Source organism: Haliotis cracherodii, unplaced genomic scaffold (assembly GCF_022045235.1).
Source record: "Haliotis cracherodii isolate W230 unplaced genomic scaffold, xgHalCrac1.p SCAF_2, whole genome shotgun sequence".
Classification (NCBI taxonomy): domain Eukaryota; kingdom Metazoa; phylum Mollusca; class Gastropoda; order Lepetellida; family Haliotidae; genus Haliotis; species Haliotis cracherodii.
This window is the reverse complement of record NW_027266275.1, coordinates 22,884,049-22,905,122: the sequence shown is the minus strand read 5'-3', so window position 1 is coordinate 22,905,122 and position 21,074 is coordinate 22,884,049. Positions and strand designations below refer to the sequence as shown.

General features: G+C 40.6%; 1 protein-coding gene across 1 annotated transcript in view; it reads right to left on the bottom strand.

Moving 5' to 3' along the window:
• Positions 1-20,847, bottom strand: part of LOC139467522 (uncharacterized) — a 70,971-nt gene extending 50,124 nt beyond the window's left edge. Inside the window, exon 1 of the mRNA XM_071249057.1 lies at positions 20,718-20,847. Within this exon, the coding sequence (XP_071105158.1) occupies positions 20,718-20,847 (130 nt within the window). The remainder of the gene's footprint in view (positions 1-20,717) is intronic.
• Positions 20,848-21,074: the final 227 nt, after the last annotated feature.

Sequence of the window (21,074 nt, the reverse complement as noted above, 5' to 3'; positions counted from 1 at the left end):
CAGGGGAGACACGAAGCTCTCAGCGCGCCCTTAGACAGGACGCACTATTGTTAAGCTGTCCAAAGTGGGTTGCTATACCTTTATGCTTCCACTTCGCTGTGCCATGATCAATTAATAATCTAACTATCGCCATTCGTAACTGTCGGTAGATCAAAGAGGTTGTCGGAGTTGTGCTCTCCTAGTTCAGTGGGTTTAGGAAGATAGGTGGAGTGATAATGTCAACCATATCACAACTGTGACCGGGAATCGCCTGATAACATCTAAGACTGACAAATTCGTGGCCATTGTACTTCATCAAGAGTCGATACTCGACAGGTCCCCAAACCACCCATGGGGTCGAGGGATCGCGCGTGATATTACGAGATTTCAGCTCGCGATATCTGTTTGTGAGTTTCCACTTGTTGATTGGCTATTGATTAGAATGGATTATCTTAATCTTCAACAAGCATATTTGATTTCTTTCAATATGACAGATACGATAACACAAGCGTCAGACGGCCGCCAAATGTAACAGCACTATTCCCACGATATTATGTTCCCCAAACCCGGGTGTACTATGACGGGAACGCAGCGGGGAACAGATCTGACTACTCAACCGGAATAACATATCTCCATCAAGTTTAACCATAAGTCAACCGAATATATAGTGCAGAGGGGTGGTGCGATAGTCTAGTGGTTACAGCGTTCGCTTGTCATGTGTACACCCGGGTTCGATTCCCCACATGGGTACACTTAGCCTTGCTAGGATAAGTCCATGGATGTGTAGTAATTCTATCCTCCTTATAGGCAAGTCTAGATATGTGGACAGTAAAGTCTCAGGAGTCAAGTCTCTTAAAGGGACAACTTGTTCTTATTATTTACATAATCTAGAAACTTCGATTAAAACTAATAATTGACTTGTGCAAGTCTAGGGTAGAATGTGTGAAGCCTATTTCTGGTGTCCCCCGCCGTAAATATTGCTGGAATATTGCAAAAGAGCGACGTAGACCGACTCAATAAAATGCATGTATTTATTATCTGGAAAATATCAAGAAACACACATATTTAGGTCTGTATTGAAGACTGCCATAAGATTCTCACAAGTCCCTATTCCGAGTGCGAAATAAAACTCTTCTTGCTCAGTGGAGATATTTACAGTAAAACTGCCATATTCCGGATACCCACATTCCTCGCGCTTCCTGTTGGGGACGTCTATGAATCTATAAAGGGAGATTACTCAGTATCCATAATATGTAAAATCCAAGGATTTAACTTTAAACCTTTCGGATGAAAGGGTTTTTATTGTATATAAACGCCAAGCTTAACGTATACATGTGCATGAGCGACTGGAAATAGAAAATAACCTACTTTCAACTTAGATGTGAGAAGAACAAAGTACCTGGAGCAATACTGACGATCTCGGTTTCGTTAAAGCATGTGAGGTGAGATAAGTTGAATCGGGGTTTGAGGTCGTGTTCAAGATTACAGTATATTGACTCTAAGCCGACCATTCCTTGTTTTATCCCCTTAATGCCCAGCGCCAGACAGGATAACAACAAGAACCAGTTTGCAACATATTTTGGTATAATGCGGCCGGGGATCGACCACCTACCTTCCACTCTTGGGGAAGACACTCAATCCACTAGACCACGAAGGCGGTCCGTTCATGCCTGTGTGTACAAGGGCGTCAAAGATTAATCAAGCACATATGTTTATCCTTTCTTTCAATAATGTACCCAGAGAACAACGTCTATGTTCAATCTGTAACTCACCAGCAATAGCAGTTGAATTCCATTATATATTTCGATGTCCAGCTTTTGATAACAAAAGACTTGCACTTATTCCTAGAAGATATTTAACTTGGTCAAATGTGTTTTCATTAAGAAGCCTATTTTCAACGACCAAACTAAACGAGCTAAAACGTCTATCAAAATATATATTATTTGTATTTAAAACTTTGAATGCTAAATCTAAGTGCATACAGCCGTCTTGATGTACATATTATATTTATCTCTGTACTTTATGTATGCTCTTGTACCACCGTCGGTGGTCAATGGAGAATAAAGAATCTGAATCTGAATCTTAGATACGAGACAGATTTAATTTTACCTCACACAAGTCGATTTCAGGGGAGCATTGATCAGCTAAGAAGTTTAATATGTTGGAAGTTGAAAGTGGATGGTTAATTTTGAGACTACTGCAGTTACTTCTAACGGTATTAGGGGCCCAGAGTTGCGTCCCTTGGTCACGCCAGAAACCAGGATCGTGGGTTCTAATCCCCGTTCACCCCGCTAATGTTTCTGTGGTCTGTCAGAAACCAAACCCGTGCTCTCCTGGGTTTCACCAAAGTGGTAAACGTCTGAGACCTACATCACTTCGGGATTTCCTCCATCATTAAGCTAACACGCCGTGATAATACTGGAATAATGTTCAAATTGGCGTTAAACAAAAAACATTCACTCACTCCTACGCTACTATAAGCCTCTAAGACATTTTAAAAAAAGGTTTTCTCGATAATTTGCCAAATTTAAAATTTAAAATGTATTCATAGAAACTAAAAAAGGAACAGCCTTAATTACCAATGAAAACTATTTCTGAATACGCTGCACATCTGCAAGTCTGGTAAATGACAATTCAATTTAGTCTCTCGTATTTCAAACTTTAAAAAAATCCCTAGACGATTGAAACTGATAATGTCAATATTTGAAAGTCTGGCTGAAAGTGTTTTTTTCAGTTGTGATATTCAATGAAAGCTCTGTCAGTTGTGCGAGGTATGACGTCCATCGGGGCCTCGGAAGCGGACCATCATGCACATGCTGCTGCCCGCACTCAGTAGACACTGTCGAAAACATACCGCTTGCAGACGACAGAAAAATCGCAACATCTCTCGTCCTATTTCCTGGCTGTTGACGTGGAGACGTCTGTTCCTGTCAACGTAAGCGACATCGTCGACTCGCAGGTCTAAACCCGAGAGAAGGAGTTATTTGCGGCACGCGATTCCTCAGGGAATATCCAATCATCGGGAAAATTTAAAATATAGCATCACCGTGTTTTGCGCCTTGCAACAAAATAGAAAGTAAAGATGAGTTTGAGATTTGATATATATCATGTAATTACAACCGATAGACATATTACTTATAGGATAAAAAAACGCAGTGTCATTAACGACTGTTGATTGATAAATTCTAAGCCTCCAAAGGAAGGAGTTGCGTAATAGCAGAATATTTTGTTCTGGACATTAAATGATGTCATAGAAGCATATCCGCAAAATACTTCTGTCAATTGAGCAAATAGTATCGCTGTGACAAATCAATAGAATAGTACGCCTGAAGATCCGGGGTAGAATAGGTCTTTAGCAACCCATGCTTGCCGTAAAAGGCGACTATGCTTGTCGTAAAAGGAGACTAACGGGATCGGGTGGTCAGGCTCGCTGACTTGGTTGATGCATGTCATCGATCCCAATTGCGTGGATTGATGCTCATGATGTCAACCACTGGATTGTCTGGACCAGACTCTATTATTTACAGACCGCCGTCATATAGCTGGAATATTGCTGAGTACGGCGTTAAACAACAAACCAACCAACCAATAAAATAGACAGGGGTCTGTGACCTTTAGACAAAGGACAACCTTGAGGAACGTGCAGTGATCATAACGTAAGATAGGATGGTTATAGTTTGCATATACAACCACTTAGGTCCGGATACAAACAGTTACAAAAATAAGACTTCAAATATTATCATAATGCGCTAAACGATGTCACAGTAAACGACGTAGTTGTATTAGAGTGGCATCACTTCCGACACACGCTAGACGTGCTATTATGGATGAGCGTGCTATTTTGGCAAAGTGTGTAAAATATGTTATCTTGACAACACAATGGCTGTAGCATCCTCTGAAGTACATTTTGAAATATAACTGTTTGATGGGACAAGAAAAAAGTGTCATACCAACACTACACAAATAGATATTGCGCATGTGCGAAGAGTTGTGCCAATATTACATTTATCAGTTATGTACTATGTTATATTTGTGTTCATACACCTATACATAATAGTATTGTTTGTTTCTTTTAAAATATATTCAATTAAGTTCAATAAATGCATAGCATGTATAAAATACATTCTATCTTTACATAGGTTACCAATGTTATACGGCCATCAATACGTATGGTAAACAGTGTATACATATCATAATTGTTTATGCACATTAAATGTCAGATGTTGCTTCGGCCATAAATGAAATTATTCAAGATTATGGATCTAAAGAAGGGTACACGTGACATGGCAAAACTTGCCAGCGTTGTATGCGCATTACGATGAAGGGCACGTGTCCCTGGTGTCACCTGTCTGTCGAGCAACCATTATTGCTGTTTCCTGAAGCAGACGTGGCTGTCGTCTGCTCATGACAAGGTCTGTAATGGCCGCCTCTCTGTCCATCTCCAGGCGTCACGGCTCATGTCTTGTCACCTCACGTGACAGAGTGACATGGCGGGTTGACGGAAAGAGGGGAGCATCATCCAAGCTTTCCTGTTTAACGATTACAGAGGCCTTGGATTGGAATAAATTAAATCTGATGTTACTCTCTGGCGCTTTCAGTTTACAGACATCTGTGAATGAAGATGGATGACACCGCGTTGTGTCTGAATGGAAATTAATTATGTTAAAGGCGGACGTGTTTTGTTTCTCAAACATTGTTTGAAAAGCGCACGGCCTCGAACTGTCTCCTTCACGCCATTTAGTGTACTTCCCACACTTCTGATATTTCCTGTCAACTCATTTTCCCAAGGCTTCGTTGGTATTATCTCATCCTGCTGTGTTGTATTCTTATGTTGTGACAGATACACAACTATGAGGTTGAAATGGTGAATGTACAGCACACCTACCGTATGTTTCTTAAACCAGACTAGAATCAATTATGGGGTTATTATTGGATCGTTGGTTGAAGGCGCCGCAACTCGCTTTCCAGAGTTGCACCCCTTAGCTGTTCTGAGATCCGCTTGTTGTTGCCTCAAATCTCGTATTCGCCCCAGCTCAATCGTAGTACCGGTGTACTCTGATTTCATCATCGTCACGATAAGGCTGAAATATTGCCGATGTGACGTAAAGCATAAACTCACGCTCAGTCTGATTTCATCTAAGTGTAAAGGAATATGACCTGTGTCAATTTAAAGGAATACGACCTGTGTCACTTCAATCCCCTAGCCGACAAGCCGTTCTGAAGCTGTAATTGTGTTCAACTCATATCATTCCTTGTCATATTTAATTTCGATCTTGATTCGAACACCTACCACAAAAGTGGCCATCTGCGAGACACAACCCTTCCGACTTTAACTGAGTTACGTCCCCTTGTATTCCGAGCATCTCGGACGTCAATCACCCTCTCCCCTGCCACACATTTCCGACATCTTTCATCACGCCATGTTGTATCAACTTCCTAGTGTGCCATCAATGTTCCTGAAACTCTCCGCCCCGCCCTTTTAAAGTCCCCGGGGGAGGTGTCACTCATAGATTGATTCCACTCAAATACCATATTGTTATCACGCACACTGTTTTTTCTTCAAATCCAATTAAACAAAAAATCGTTAACCTAATAGCTCGTTGTACAATCTGCTGGTAAAATAATGACTTATCGCATAATAACGTAGCAGATTTATCGCGACTCCCGTACCCGAGGGATGATTTATACTGATAGCTTGGACTAAAATGTCGCTTGTATACTTTACAATACATAAATACACTGCTTGTAAAAAGATAATATATCTGGCGCCAACTGCCAACTCAATATTCGAAAGCAGATAATTTGCGTGCAGCAATGTACTGCCCAGCTTGAGTTGGCCCGATGTGCTAAATCATAAAAACCGATCACAAAAAAACAATCAACAAGCACTCCCTCCATGCACGGGCTATACGCGCGAAATGTACGAGCATCAACCAATGAGAGTTGAGCTGGCATCTTGACTGAGCGTTGATCTGGGAAGACAAGTGGTCATAACAGAGCCGCTATGCCTTTAATCAACATTATCACTCGCGCTGCAGTGCAGCTTTGAAGCGTTTATTTCTGCCTGTCAACCCCATCAATCATTCGGATGAAATATTACATGCAGTAATGCAAAAAAGCTATTTCTCGCGAGAAAAGCATCGCTGCGACAGTCCATTATGGTGATCTGCCAAGCGGGCTCATTAGCCGTGCCCGCCACAAAGCGGCTTCCGTTGCCATTTCAAGCATACATTTTGGTGGACAATTTTCCGAATTATTGGTGACAATAGTTTATCGTCGGAGCGAAAATCTACCCATTTCTGGCATATTAATAGTGACGTAATGAGCTCACAGTCGCGGCGTATAGAGTAATATATCAACGGAAACATTTTGGTTGAATGAATTATTGCATACAACTCATTTGACACTTCAGCCGATGGCAATTACAGGCAATGGCCATAACTCATACTGGGAGGTAGTGGTGCACAGAGAGAACACACTAGAAACATGGCGATTGATTGCCTTAAATTAATTGGAAATTAACTGAGAACGCGAATGTCAAGAATAACAGCGGCTTTGATGATATGGAAATGACAAAAGCTCATTTAAACTCCTCTACTGTGACTCGTGAATATGTGAATGCCAAAAAATGAGAGATTGAATAAAGATGGACGCGTTGTAGGTCAGACGTGGGACATTGAATCCTTTTTTCATAAAAGACGGGATAATGAGACTAGAATTATCCACACTTGCTAAAGTAGATCTATTAGTGATCACAAACGGCTCGAAGCTCGCCGGATTTCATGTGGAAATGGTCTTCAATCGCTTTGAGAATTCTTAAGGTAATCTGTATCGATACGCCATCATGCACAGGTCAACTGGCTAAAAGAAGTCCCCAGCCCCCGTTTCACGAAATCATGGCTGTTTTATGTTTCGTCTTTGTTTGCTCGCATAAAAAGAAGTGATTTGATTTGGACAGATTTGTGGACGATTTCACGGATGTCTGGAAGCGAAGAAAAGAAGGCTAGGAAGCTGTGTGCAGCTTAGGGAGGTTGTAGATGCAAGTCTTAAGTGGCGCGCCGCATTAGGGTTTTATAGAATTCACTGAATCAGTTGAAACGTCGTATGGTCGTATTATGTCTTCATATTTGTTACTCTAATCATTAAGGCGTGACATATCTGGCTGCGATTAATTTCAGGAACGATTTAATGTCATAACAGAACATACTGTTTCCCCAAACTCGCTAACTGGACTATTCAAAGAAACGATGACGCCTCTTTAATAAGTGCGTGTTCAGTGTACTGATATTACCAGGCCATATCAGAAGATGTGTATAGAGCGCAATGGGCTATTTAATACCCAGATCAATGTGCTGATATTCTTTGTAAAATGATATATTTGTTTAAACTCGTTTCTTTGTTCAAGAACACAAGACATTAACAGTAAATCGGATGAGGTTTGAAGCCAAAATGAAAATAAAAAATACATAGATAAATAGGACCTCCCATAAAGTTTCAACACAAGTGATGCAGCCATCTGAGTTTTTTAACAGTTTTCAAACAAGCAATTTCTTTTAGTCAAGGTTATAGTAATATTTGGACTCTTTTGTACAGTCGTTTAATATAATGTACTAACTCAAATCACAATGAGATTTGTAAATACAAAACTCCACAAAGATACACTCAGTCTGTGAACACAAATTCTTCAAGCGACGCGTAGCAGGGGAAGATGCGCCGGGGGAATAGATTGATGGTGTTTATATAGGCAGGTGTATACACGTCTAGATCAATTGATGGACACGATGAACGTGTCTATCCCCGGCGACAGTCTCTACAAACGGTATGATAATGTAGGCAACTGGCGTGAAGTCTGAAGAGATGAATTGTACTCAACGTGACAGCATTCACTGACTCAGAACGCTGGAGAGTATTAGCAACCATGACCCGTACACTCCACCTTTGTCAAGCACGTCTACACTTGAACGAGTCGAGTGCATTATTTACAGATCAAATGTCTCATGGCAATTCACGAATCATATCAAATCATGAAACATTATAATATGATCACAACATTGTTATTCGAATCTTGAACGCATCATAAAAATATTATTGTCAGCGATGTGGAAGGGCATGTTTAGCTCGAGTTTTGAACTGATGGTTCAGGGACGTTCACACTGCAGGCGCCTATCGTTGTCTTCCGAGGATTCTTCCGCGAGCGTTATCAAACCATAGCTCTATCAGCCCTACTTATGGTAGAAGGGTCTACGCCACAGACTCGTCATGTTTCTGTCATACTAAAAACTTAAAAGTGGACGACTTGAGAGATATAATGACAGGATGACGGCTCGGTAAGGTATGCGTATCTCGTCATGCTGTGTCTGTATATACAACTTGCACCGTGGTGTCAGTCCAGGAAGGCATATCAAAGCAGGGCTTCACGGAGGTGCGTTCATTGTGAGAGTAAAAGAAATGAATTCTTTATGGTTTTCAGTCAAATAGAAGGTTAATGATAAGTTGTAAGTTGTTTTTAACTTTTTCACTATTTATTGGTTAATTTAAGCTTTTGGTATCATTTGCGTATTTGTGGAAGACTTTGGAAACGTTCGTCGTAACAGATGTTTTCCCCCGAGTTGTGATTGGACTGTTTCGAATAGAAGGTTATTGTACAGAACGTCCTCATATGATATTGTACAAGCACAGCATATATAACATATATTTGGCACAATAATACATTTTATATATTTACCAGAAACGTGTACATAATTCACATTTCACATATAAACAAGCTGGCGACAAATATGATCTATGGAGTTACATTGGTATCTTCTAGATCAACATAGAGCCCATGAAATCTCTCCTCTCCTACATTTCTCTCCTCTAAAATTAAAACCAATAATTTTCCTGATGCTGATTTGGAGATGGCTACCGTTGTCAGATTTGCTTTTATATAAATCTAGATTGGTTTTGTGTTCATAAAATAATATATTCCACAGTCATTGTGCAGGGCTGGATGTTTCCAGAACATGTGCTTGCATAGATTATCCGATGATCCTAAAATAAACATTTGGTATTTGACACTTGAAACCTTTTTGGCAAAGACAGATGCAGATTGAGGAAACGTTTTAGAGATGTTACTGCATTAAAGTCACCTTGTGTATTTGATGTCTCCGGTTGCTAACGGTGTGTAACTGTTATGTTTGTTACGTACTCCACAACGTCATGAGGACATGGCCATGTTGTTTCCCGGGTCCAACAATCAACATGCACACATTTACACGTGTGGAAATTCATATTTTTTGTGTACCACAATGTGTGTACACAAAGGCCTAAGGCCTAAAAGTACTGAAATAAATTGATTGGTTGATACAGGACTAATTAAACTATTAGTGCGCATGCATGTGTCCACGGTCTACCTTTTTCCCCCAAAATATGTTTGATTTGATCAATATTCGAATCAATACTATATATTTATGTAAATGAACTTACTAAATATATATTGGTTGGGTGGTTGGTTGGTTGGTTGGTTTGTTGTTTAACGCCGTACTCAGCAATATTCCAGCTATACGACGGCGGTCTGTAAATAATCGAGTCTGGACCGGACAATCCAGTGATTAATATCATGAGCATCGATCCACGCAATTGGGATCGATGACATTCATCAACCAAGTCAGCGAGCCTGACCACCCGATCCCGTATATATAAGCGTTCCTATGTGTTATATAGTCATATGTTACTATGTAGCAGTAATGGAATGGTTTGAAAAGGGCCTGTCAATTCAGAATTCAGAACAGTGGAGAGAAAAATTCATCCAAGCAAACTGAACAAAAATAGTTTAAAAGGAGAAAAGCTAAAAAAAAGTTTAATTTCCAACAAAGAAACGATATAACAATTAGATGACAGCGTTATGATAACCAGTAATTATTCCCCCTTTAGGGACCCGATGCTGGTTCCCCTTTACATGGGGGACAAAGAAACGCGTGTTTTTAACCATATGCTAATGTAATGATGTGTTTTCCGATCTGTTCCCGAACAGCCGGCCGCAACAGCTCATCGTCGTCACAGTCAGGGCGTCATTCATCATACAACAAATATATTAAAGTCAACTTGGAAAGAACGTACACACCGCCTGCCCTCAGCACAGAGCCAAATGTGTTCTTCTGACAGAGGTAATGTTGCAAAGATTAATTAGGTAATAAGCTGCAAATTCCCTTTAGCTTTTTCGAAAACATATTTTCTGGAGTGAAACACACTCTGTAGAATTCATTTGATCCATGTTAATAGTGCTGTCAGCGCCATCCAAGGTCTCTTTCAGTCCCTAGTAATTTGTGCTCCACTAAGTCGTTGCCATGTCCTACCGGCTATGATGGATGTGTCGTTGTTCACGGGGTCGACGAGGCATCTGCGACAACGAGAGGCAGTGCTCAGTCGACAAAGACGTTGAGCCTATAATCCTTGACCTAAACAACTCACTCATATCTCCACCTTGATGGTATCCTATCAAAGGGAGCTAACCGCAATACGGTGTGTGTCATATTAACATCGCGACCTGACAGAAGTTTGAAGAAAAGTTTCAGTTGTCAGATTAGCGGGTACTGAAAGTCAATGAACAGGGGAGATAACTGTTGTTGGTGTGAACACGCAGCCGTCATAAAGTGTCGTGCAATCGTGAAAGTTGGACGAGAGACCATCACCTGTCAGGCTCACCGTTCATTATCCGACATTAGGCGCTGAGGTATACAAAACTGATGACTGGAGCAGACGATCTTTCGACACCAAGGATAATGGCTGAGCAGGCTGCCCCACGGCCTGTTCGCCCCGTCTCATCATTTTGCCGACACCAGTGGTCGTTAGTTTGACAGGGCAATTTTAGGTTGCCGGGGAGCGCGATATTGTAGCGTGCACACCGCTTCTTCCACAGAGTCTAATATGTTTCGGCAGAAAATTGCTTGACCTCTGGCCACAATGCTTCATAATTCTCTCCCCTTGCGAAGAACTCTTCAATCTATTTCCAAGAGGTCATCGCTCCATGTGACGTGCTGCGTGATCATGCTACGTCTCCAAGGCCTCTGCATCAGGGCAGCGATTGCCCTTTGTATTAATGCCCCCACCAGACCTCATATGCATATGGCTAATCTTCGCGGGTGAAAGATGCGAATCTAAAACTGATGCATCAAAACAATGGCTTTCCCATGCAAGACTCATCTTCATTTGCATAAGGCGGGCATAAATAAACGGACCCAGTCAGATCCCATCATGAGTTAAATCGTTGGTTGTTTAGACTTGAGATTCCTTCGATTAAAGGTATTAGTATGCCACAAGATATTGCGGTTCTCCGCTACGGAAAGATGGGACCAGCTAGAGCAGTGACGTCACACCTCCCCCCTCCCCTACGCAGCTCGCTCAGGACAGAAGTAGTAGAAGAAAATATATATTCGGAACACCCACACGGGATTGGGTTCAGACATTACAATAATAATTTGGCATATATAAGATGTGACCATGACTACATTGACAAACCAACAAGACATACGATTATCTTCTCCAGATAAGAAGACTGCTGAAGTTACAGGAAAAATTGATTGTGCAGCCATTTCATCTACTGAGTACATACATGTCCGTTTTGCATTTGGGTGCGTTTATTGGAATGTTTTTATCAAAGGTCAGAAATCTCCGAACAAATCGAATCAAGGTTTGTGTGATATATTTCATCTGCAGGTGTCAGAATTCAATCTATCTGCACTAAACTCCTGACATTTTGCGAGTTTTGCAGTGTTGTATACCATGTTAATACAAGGTAATTGAATTGTGTCTCTGACACGCGGCTTTTCAGTGTTCACTAATGTTCGGGAAACACTGAATATGCCATAAATCGTTTCCGTAAGATAAGACGAAATGAGGTATATTTTTCGCTTTACATTCAGTTACAGAACAGTAGCTATAGACAAAAAAACATGATAAACATTTATATAAACGCAGTGTGTCACGCCATCATACACTAACAAGAACATATTACGTAAATGGAAAGTATAAATTTAATATATCCCCTCACATAGTTATATTGAAAGAAATATTGTATATAGGAAAAATATATGGCTTCTTCATAGTTCCGCATATCATGTTTTAAAATGCTTCTTTCGCAAGTAGGATCAATTACATACTTCCACTTCAGCCACATAGATCTATTAAATTCTTCATTCTCAACTAGATGATAGATAGATAATGGTAGATGAATAGTGTCATGTGGCAATGTAATTTATTGTTAAACAATGATTGTAACTGTATTACATTGCTTCTTTTGAGATTCAGTAGAAGTTCATTGCCTTGTATTTGGACAATGTTGTCAGGAGTGTAGTACTATTTCAGATAAGCAGTATTGAGGAAGTTATTATATTTATCGGTAACTTCTGGAATAGCATGGATTGATATCAAGTGTTATAGAAACATGTGGAATATTCTGTGATGTTCAAGTGACACTAGACTGGTCTGGCACTGTGTAGAAAGTGCTGGAAGCTGGTTAGGCTATATAAGTGGAGAGGGCGCGTCCCTGTCTCATATCTCATCTCACATTTCGTCTGACATTACATCCAGCCCAACTTTCGTGTGAAGATCACCTTTCACCCTGGTGTTCAGCCTAGGTCTATCTCGGAAGCTTGACCACTGTTGCGGCGAGGTGAGTATTATTCTGGTCATTGTGATTTCCACTGTTCTCACATTTTATACTGTCAAGGCATATTGCACTACCACTCTATTGTGTACTGACATCGTAATTGCTGTGCAGTAATTTGTATTCATTTGTAATCCTAGTTAGCTTTGTAGTACAAATGTATACCATTTGTTGGTTGGTTGATGGTTTCAGACTAAATTCTTTTATGTACAGATTTCTGGGTTAACTAATTGTTCAATTTTGGAATCGACACGAATAGACAGACAGACAGACAGACAGACAGATAGATAGATAGATAGATAGATAGATAGATAGATCCACCTCATCAGAACACCCCCAAAGCAGTTACAAGGCTAAGACTCAGTGCTCACGACTTTAAAATTGAGAGAGGAAGATACTCGAACACTCCATCTGCTGAAAGAATATGTACCATTTGTAACATTCTTAATTAACGAAATAGAAGATGAGGAACACCTTCTGTTCATATGCCCTCTCAACTAAGAGAGGCTGAGACTGGTACTTATATCATCAACGCCTTAGCTATGCACCCATATCACTGACAATACTACTAAATCCACCAGCGCCTTCGGCAAGAATTATCTTGTATTTTATTTACAAAATGTTCATGCGAACAAAATCTGCGTCTTCTCTCTAGGCTTTAACAATAGCAATATGTATATTACATTGTCGATATCAATGTTTATAACTTTCCGTTATAACTAGTCATGTTCATGCTTTTGTACCCTGTGGGTGTTTATATGCATAATCGTCTTCTTCTTCTCCTTCTTCTTCTTCTTCTTCTTTCCAGGGGGCGGTGGGGTAGTCTAGTGGTTAAAGTGTTGGCTCGTCACGCCCAGGTTTGATTCCCCACATGGGTACAATGTGTGAACAGGATTTTCCGGTGTAACCCGCCGTGATATTGCTGGAATATTGCTAAAAGCGGCGTAAAACCTTACTCACTCACTCACTCTTCTATCCAAATAGGTCACATCCTACACTCGACTTCGCATGTGACGAATGCACGGGGATAAGATAAGATAGATGTTGATTGTGTAACATTCTACAAACTACAAAATATATGCACAGTAAGTACACAAAACACACCACGTGCGAAGGAGGCACATTCTGACAATGTCATTTGTAAACAATATAATGATATGGAAACAATATGAGAACTGAGAAAAATTCTTAGAGTTCGATAAAACAGATGTACGCCATTCACATGCAACTATATACATGTAGTTGTTGTCACTGCTTGGGCAATAACATTGGATTCGTCAAAGCTGCGACTAGTTCGCTATATCCGACTTCATCATATACGGAATAAATTGTGTATAGATAAGATAATATTTATTGCAGAGACATTCCATTACGGGACAAATGCAATTCGTAAAAATGACAAAACATTATGATTCATATATACATGTACGTATATACAGACATACATACATTCTTTCATTCATTTTTGATGATATTATTATACATGTACATAAAATGTCAACTGTTATTTATTGTTTGAAATGGTAGACATGGAAACAAATGCAATTGATATTGATGGCTTCATTATTTGACAGGATGTAGTGAAATAATTTGTTTTCATGACTGTGGACATTTACCTTTACATTTTGTCTGGATAATTTTCCAAAGAGTATATTTTTCTTGAGTGTGTTTGGTACAGTGACTTATGTAGTGTTTTTCAAAATCAATGGTTGAACATGTAGAGCATAGCCTCTGATGTAGTGGGGTTGGTGGATGTATGTCGATATAAGGTAAGCAATGTAATTGTATAAAGAACACAAATAACCCATGTTTTATTAGTCCTTATCCATGACTGAAGAACAAATATATTTTCTTCTGAAAGCCTAGGAAAGTCTAGCCAAAACTAAAGCAAGTCTAGTTTCCTTGATTCCACATGGAATACAGTTGAACAGGAAAGGCTCTCACTGAAAAAAAATATTACCATTATTTTTAAGAAATGTTATCTCTTAAACTAAGTTTCAGTCTAATGTTATGTGTGTGCGTTTCCGTGTGCGCGTGGGTGTGCGTGTGCATGTGCGTCTGACTGACTGATATAAAAGATTTAACGTGCGCTTTCCGACTACAGCGTATTTCGCACACGGGCCTGGCCGGACCATTTAGTGTATTCCGAGAAGGGTGAAAGTGGTGTGTGCAACCCAAGAGGGGGCTTTTAGGGGTTGCTTATATTGATTTTTTGAAATTTTTAAATTTGGAATAAATGCCGAGGTGGGTGGAGGAGGGAACTAAGGGAGCCGGGTGAGGTACGTGTTTGTATGTTTATTGGATTTTGGATTGGTAGATTAATTAATTTTTAGATGCGCTTAATTAGGTCTGTTTTGATTAGGAATACGCCTAGGGCCTTGAAGTTTTCTAGTTTATTTTGAGGGTTTAGTATTTCATCTAGAGTAGGAACCTTATTTAGATTGAGGGCGGTTTGTAGTGTGGTTCTGTGTGTTTGATAGTGGGTGCAGTGAATGAGTGCGTGTTCTGTGGTTTCGGGTTGTTTGCAGTGGGGGCAGTTGCCTGTGGTGTGTCTTTTAAGTTGTTTTAGGTGGTTATTTAGGTTGGTGTGTCCTGTTTGGAGTTTTGTAATTAATCTGTCAATTTTTTTAGAGGGGTGTAGGATTTTAGGTTTGGCTAGTGGTTTTCTGAGCACTTTTTTTATTTGGCTATTTGAGTTTTGATATTGATTATGCCATTTTTTGGTTATTTTTTGTTTGTTTACACTTTTAATTTCTGATTTTGAGATGGGTAGGTTTAGGCTTATTTCTGGTATTTTGAGAGATAATTTAGCTGCTTTATCGGCGCTTTCATTGCCGTAAATTCCTACGTGGGCGGGGATCCACAAGAAGGTTATTTGTTTGCCTGCTTTTGTTAGGTCGTTGGAGCTTTTAAGTATTTGGTTTATTAATTTAGGTCGTTTTTTGGTATTTTTGTTTTGGAGGGCTTGTAGTCCACTAAGGGAGTCAGTGAGAATTAGGATTTTTTTGTTGTTTTTAGATTGTTGGTTATGCAGGGCTGAGGCCATGCCCATAAGTTCGGCCGTGAATATTGATTGGTTGTTAGGGAGTCGGTAAGATTGTGTGGATATAACTGGTTGTGTGGTATGGACTCCGAAGCCTGTGTGGTTGGAGATCGGGTCTGAAGATCCGTCAGTGTATATGTGACACCAATTTGGCCAATTTTCGTGTATGTATGCAAGTGTGGTGGTTTTAGCTATGTTTGGGTCGGTTTGTTTATTTATTTGGTTAGCTAGCGTTGTGTCTATTTGGGGTATTTTGAGTTTAGGGGTGAAGATATTTGATTTTTTGCAGTTTTGTTTAAGATTTTGAGTTTGGTGTTCATTGAGGTAGTTAGTTATTCTTTGGGATATTGGGGTGAGTAAGGGGTGTTTGCGAGCTAGAGCTTGGTTTCTTGGGCTAATGTTTTGGTTAATTAGGTTTTGGATGAGAGGGTTTGTTTGGGACGCGGCCCAGAAATTAAGACTTAGATGTTCCCTGCGTAGATTTAGTGGCATTTCTCCTGTAAGGGCCTGAAGTGAGGTGTAAGAGGTGCCATGTTGGGTGCGTGTAATTAGTTTGAGAGCCTGATATTGTATTGAGTCAAGTTTTTTAGAAAGAGAGTTGTTTAGGGTATTGTATATGGCACAGCCGTAGTCTAGTTTTGATCTAATTAGTGTTGTATATAGTGAGAGGAGAGTATCTTTGGAGGCTCCCCAGTTAGAGCCGGTGAGACATCTTAATGTGTTAAGGTCTTTGCTGCATCTAGTTTTTAGGTTTTGGACGTGAGCCTCCCAGGTGAGGTGTTGATCGAAAATAAGTCCTAAGAATTTTGTTTGTTTTTGGAATTTGATTGTTTGGTTGTTTAGCTGGAGGATTGGGTAGGCAGGTTTCATGTTTTTATGTTTGAATACTATTCCTGTTGTTTTATCTGAGTTAAGGGAGAAGCCCCATTTGTCTGCCCATTGTTGTATTTTATTTAGAGATTTTTGGATTAAGTTTTCTGCCATTTTAATGCTTTTAGTGCGGATCCATAGGGCTCCGTCATCCGCGAATTTTGAAGTGTTTAGTTTAGGGGATAAGCCCTCGAATAGATCATTTATCATTATATTGAAGAGGGTTGGGCTGAGGATGCTGCCCTGGGGAGTGCCATTTTCTAGGGGACACTGGTCCGATAGTGTATGGTCTATACCCACGGTAATTTTGCGATTGTTTAGGAAATCTTGGATGAAGTTTATTATTTGACCTTTTAGTCCTATTTTTTTTAGTTTTTGTATTAGCCCTTGGTGCCATACCATATCGAAAGCTTTAGAGAAGTCGAGGAATATGCCTATGGTGTATTGCTTGTTTAACTGTCCTGTTTTTATATCCTGTTCTAGTCGGACAAGGTTATCGAGAGTTGATCGGCCAGGAGTGAAGCCGCTTTGGTCAGGGTTTATGATGTTGTTTTGGTCTAGGTAGTGCTGTAGCCTATTTTTAGTCATAAGTTCCATTATTTTGCAGAGATTTGAGGTTAAGGAGATGGGCCTATAGGAGTTTGCCTGATCTGCTGGTTTATTTGGTTTAGGTATTGGGATTACTAGAGCTTCCTTCCATGAGGATGGGACCTGTCCGTTTAGGTAGACTAGGTTGTATAGTTTAAGTAAAGTTTGGAGTAGTTTGGTGGGTAAGTGTTTGATTATTTGGTAAGAGGTGAGGTCTAGGCCAGGGGCTGTTCCTTTTTTTCTATTGTTTAGTACGTGATTTAGTTCTTCTATGGTGTAAGGTTGATTTATTTCTAGGTTGTCTTGTCTGTTTTCTTTGGAGAATTTGGTTTCTTTATTTAGTTTATCTTGGAATTTCTTACTGAAGTTACTGTTGCTGCTAACTTTAGAGAAGTGTTTGGCTAGGTTGTTGGCCTTTTGGGTGGGGTTAGTTGAGTTGTTTATATTGGGGCTTTTTTTGTGCCGTTTGATGCCTCGGATGGCGTGAATTTTGCGCCACACCTTCCTAGCGTCGGTGTGGTGATTTAGCTCCTCACAGAATTTTTTCCAGTTTTTGGTTTTAGCAGTTTTAACTAGGTTTTGCACTTGGTGGTTAAGTTCATGAGCTGTTTTGAGATGAGAGGGGTCTCGTTTAGCTCTGTTGAAAGCTGATTTGCGTTTTAGTCTAGTTAGCTCTATTTCCTCATTCCACCAAGGGACAGTGGGTTTTCCTGGGTTGGATGATTTGAAGGGGATTGCGGATTTGGCTGCGTTGATTATGAAGTTAGTTAGGTTTTGACAGAATGTTTCGGGGTCTGTTGTTTCTAAATCGTTTAGATTAGCTTCGTTGCATAATTCTTGGAATTGGTCCCAGTTGGCGTTTTTGTACTGAAATTTAGGTTCCTGTTTAGGGGTTTGATTTGGTATTTTTATATTTCCTAGGGTTATATTTATGGGAAAGTGGTCGCTGCCTAGAGGTACTGGGTGGACGTCCCACATCAGACTTTGTGCTAAGTCTGGCGTACATATTGTTAAGTCGATAGCCGACATGGTGTGGTGGGTTTTGTCGTACCTAGTTGGTTGGTTATTGTTTAATAGTATTAGGTCATTTTTTTCGATCCACTCTGATATTAGTTGTCCATGGTTGTCTAGTTTATCTGCAATGCCCCAGGTAGGATGATGGGCATTGAAGTCTCCTAGGAAGATGGTTGATTTATTTCCTAATTGGTAAAGGACATCTAGGTCTGTATCTTTAATTGGTTTTAGTGTTGAGTGATAGATGTTAATGATTTTTATTTTTTGGTTATTGATGGTGACTTGGATTCCATTAGCTTCTAGATTAGGAGTGTTTACTTTAACTTCCTCGTAGTTAATATCCTCTCTAACGTAGATGATTAGACCTCCTCCTGTTCTGCCTGGCATGGTTTTGGACCTGTCGGTTCTCACTGCGTTATAATTTGGTAGGTTGAATTTAGTTTTATGTGAGAATTTGGTTTCTTGAATACAAGCTACATGGGGACCTTTATCTATTTTGAATTTAGCTTTGAGTTCAGAACCATGGCCGGCGAGGCCATTGGCATTCCATTGAAAAATGTTTAGGCCTTCCATTGGGAAAATGGGTGGATTTATGTTTGGTTTAGGCTTGGTTTAGGTATTTACTTTAGTAGGTTATTAAGGTTGCTGCTGAAACGTTCGAAAGAGGTGGTGACGAGTTTTAGTTTATGTGCTACACCAAAGAAGGCTTTGGAGCTGGCTTCTGGATTAGACTGCTTTAACACGTAAGCTAGTAGGAGGACTAAGTTGTTCAGATTTTTGCTTGCTACGTTTTGGGTGAGTTTTTTTCTATAGCTTTTGGTTTTTGGGGCTGACAAGGTAAGCTCGTTTATTTCCTCTGAGGATGTGTACTGGTCCTCTTCGGTTAAGTTGTCTTTAGTTTGGTCAATCTGTTCGGTGGTGGGTTGCATGCTGGGTTTGGGTGCGAGAGTCTGAGTGGTTTCTGTAGTTTCCCTGTTGACTGGGTGTTCGGGGGTTGCCTGTAGGTTTGGGAGTGTTGTTGCCCTTGTGGCTGTGATGGCTTGTGTTGGTGCTGGTTGTGTGGTGGTCGTTGTGCGTTGGGTTTTGCTTGCGGGTGTAGATGTGGTAATTGTAGGGTGAGAGGCGGGGAGGGTGAGAGTGTGAGTTTGTGGGATGTGTGGGGTGTTTATTTCATTTGCGGTGTATGCGTCTCGCTGATTTGGGTCCCATACGGAGACTGGGTATACTGTTTTGCGTGCGTGAGTGTTGTTGTTTGAGGGTGGTGTTGGTAGTAGTGGTTTGTATGCTTGCGGTGTGGGTTTTTTGGTTTGGATTTTGGCCGTGTTTATGTCTATATGTCTGTTGGCCTGTTGGGTGAGTGATAGTCTGTGGGGGCATTGGTTCGAGAGTGATGAGTGTTTTATGGATTTGCAGTGGATGCACCAGGGTGTGCATATGCCTGGGCAGTCCGTTTGAGCACAGTTTTTGCATTTAGTTTTTTTGAAAGTACATTGGTTAGCGGTGTGATTATATTGTAGGCAATTAGAACATTGCTTTACTTGCTTGATGTATGGTTTGACCTCTAAGTTATGGTTAGCGCCGAAAGTGATATGTTTGGGGGCTTCAGGGTGTTTAGCTGTTTTTTTGAAGTTTATTATTACAATAGGTGTGGGGGTGGTTTTCCCGTTTCTGTTTGATTTAATCCTGCGGAGGCTAGTTATTTGTGGTTGGGTTTGGATAGTGTTAGCTTCTTTGGCGTATATGTCGAGGTCCTCGTCGGTTTCCCTTGGGTGCACTCGAATAACTCCCCTAGTGTATATTTGCCAGTTAGGTTTAGAGCTATTTACGGTGAATTGGAATATTTGTTTAATTTTAGTTGCTGCTATGTAGGATTCTTGATTTGGGAAGATTATCTGATATCCTTTGAAACTACGTTTGATGTTTAGGTAATTGATTTTTTGTTGCCTTAGCCACATGCCTATTTTATTTATGGTCAGTGTTGGAGCTAGTTGTACTGAGGGGGTGGCCGAAAAAAAGTAGAGGGCCCATGTGGTGATGAGGGCTGCGGGTGAGAGGGTGTGTGAGGTAGGTGATGCCGATGCGTCTAGTTTGCGTTTTTTTGAGTTGCATGCTTGGGGAGGTGGGGTGCTGGGTTGAGTTTCCATGTAGGAGGCTTGAGGGTCTTCATCGCCGTAGCCTGCGGGAATGAGTGAGGGTGTTGCCCTGTCGGAGGTGTTGTGCGCCTCCGCAGGTGTAGGGGGTGTAATGCCAGATATTTCGCATATCTCGATTTGTCTTTGGTCTGTCATGCTGGGATTGGGTGTATAGGATGTGTGTGTGAGTTTTGGTGTTTGAGGTGAGGGGTTGTGGATGGAGTGTTTTGGAAGGGGTGAGTAGTGTTTGCGGTGTTTTGGTTGTTTTGGGTTTGTGAGTTGTTTAAAGCTTTAAGAGATTAATTGGAGGGCTTGTGTTTTAATTTGAAGTGTTTGAGTTTGTTTAGGTGGGCTTTGTGAGTGTAGTTTTAGGTTTGGGCTTGGGTGTGAGCGTTGATTAGGAGGTGTAGGTTGTTGTGAATGGATGGGTGAGTGGTTATATAATTACCTTTGAAGTTCTCCCTGGGCTTGCTATCAGCGGTGCTGTGCGTGGGCTTGAGGAGGCTCTGGAGGCTTGGAGAGGTGTTGCTGGCTTGGAGTACAAACTGCAACTCGCATGTGCGTGTGTAAAGTACCATGTTTATATCAAATAAATAAACAATCATCATCTCCATCCTCCGTAAGCAGATTGCTCGGAGACTGGGAACTGACGCCCGTCATTTGGTCGGGAGATTCATCTATTTACATGGTAAGTTACTCGGCATTTGATGTGACAGCTCACGTAATGGATTTATCTCTTTGTTTTGACATGTGTCATAGACGCTAGCTATCATATGATATTCAGCATTAATTCTAATCTGGTCTG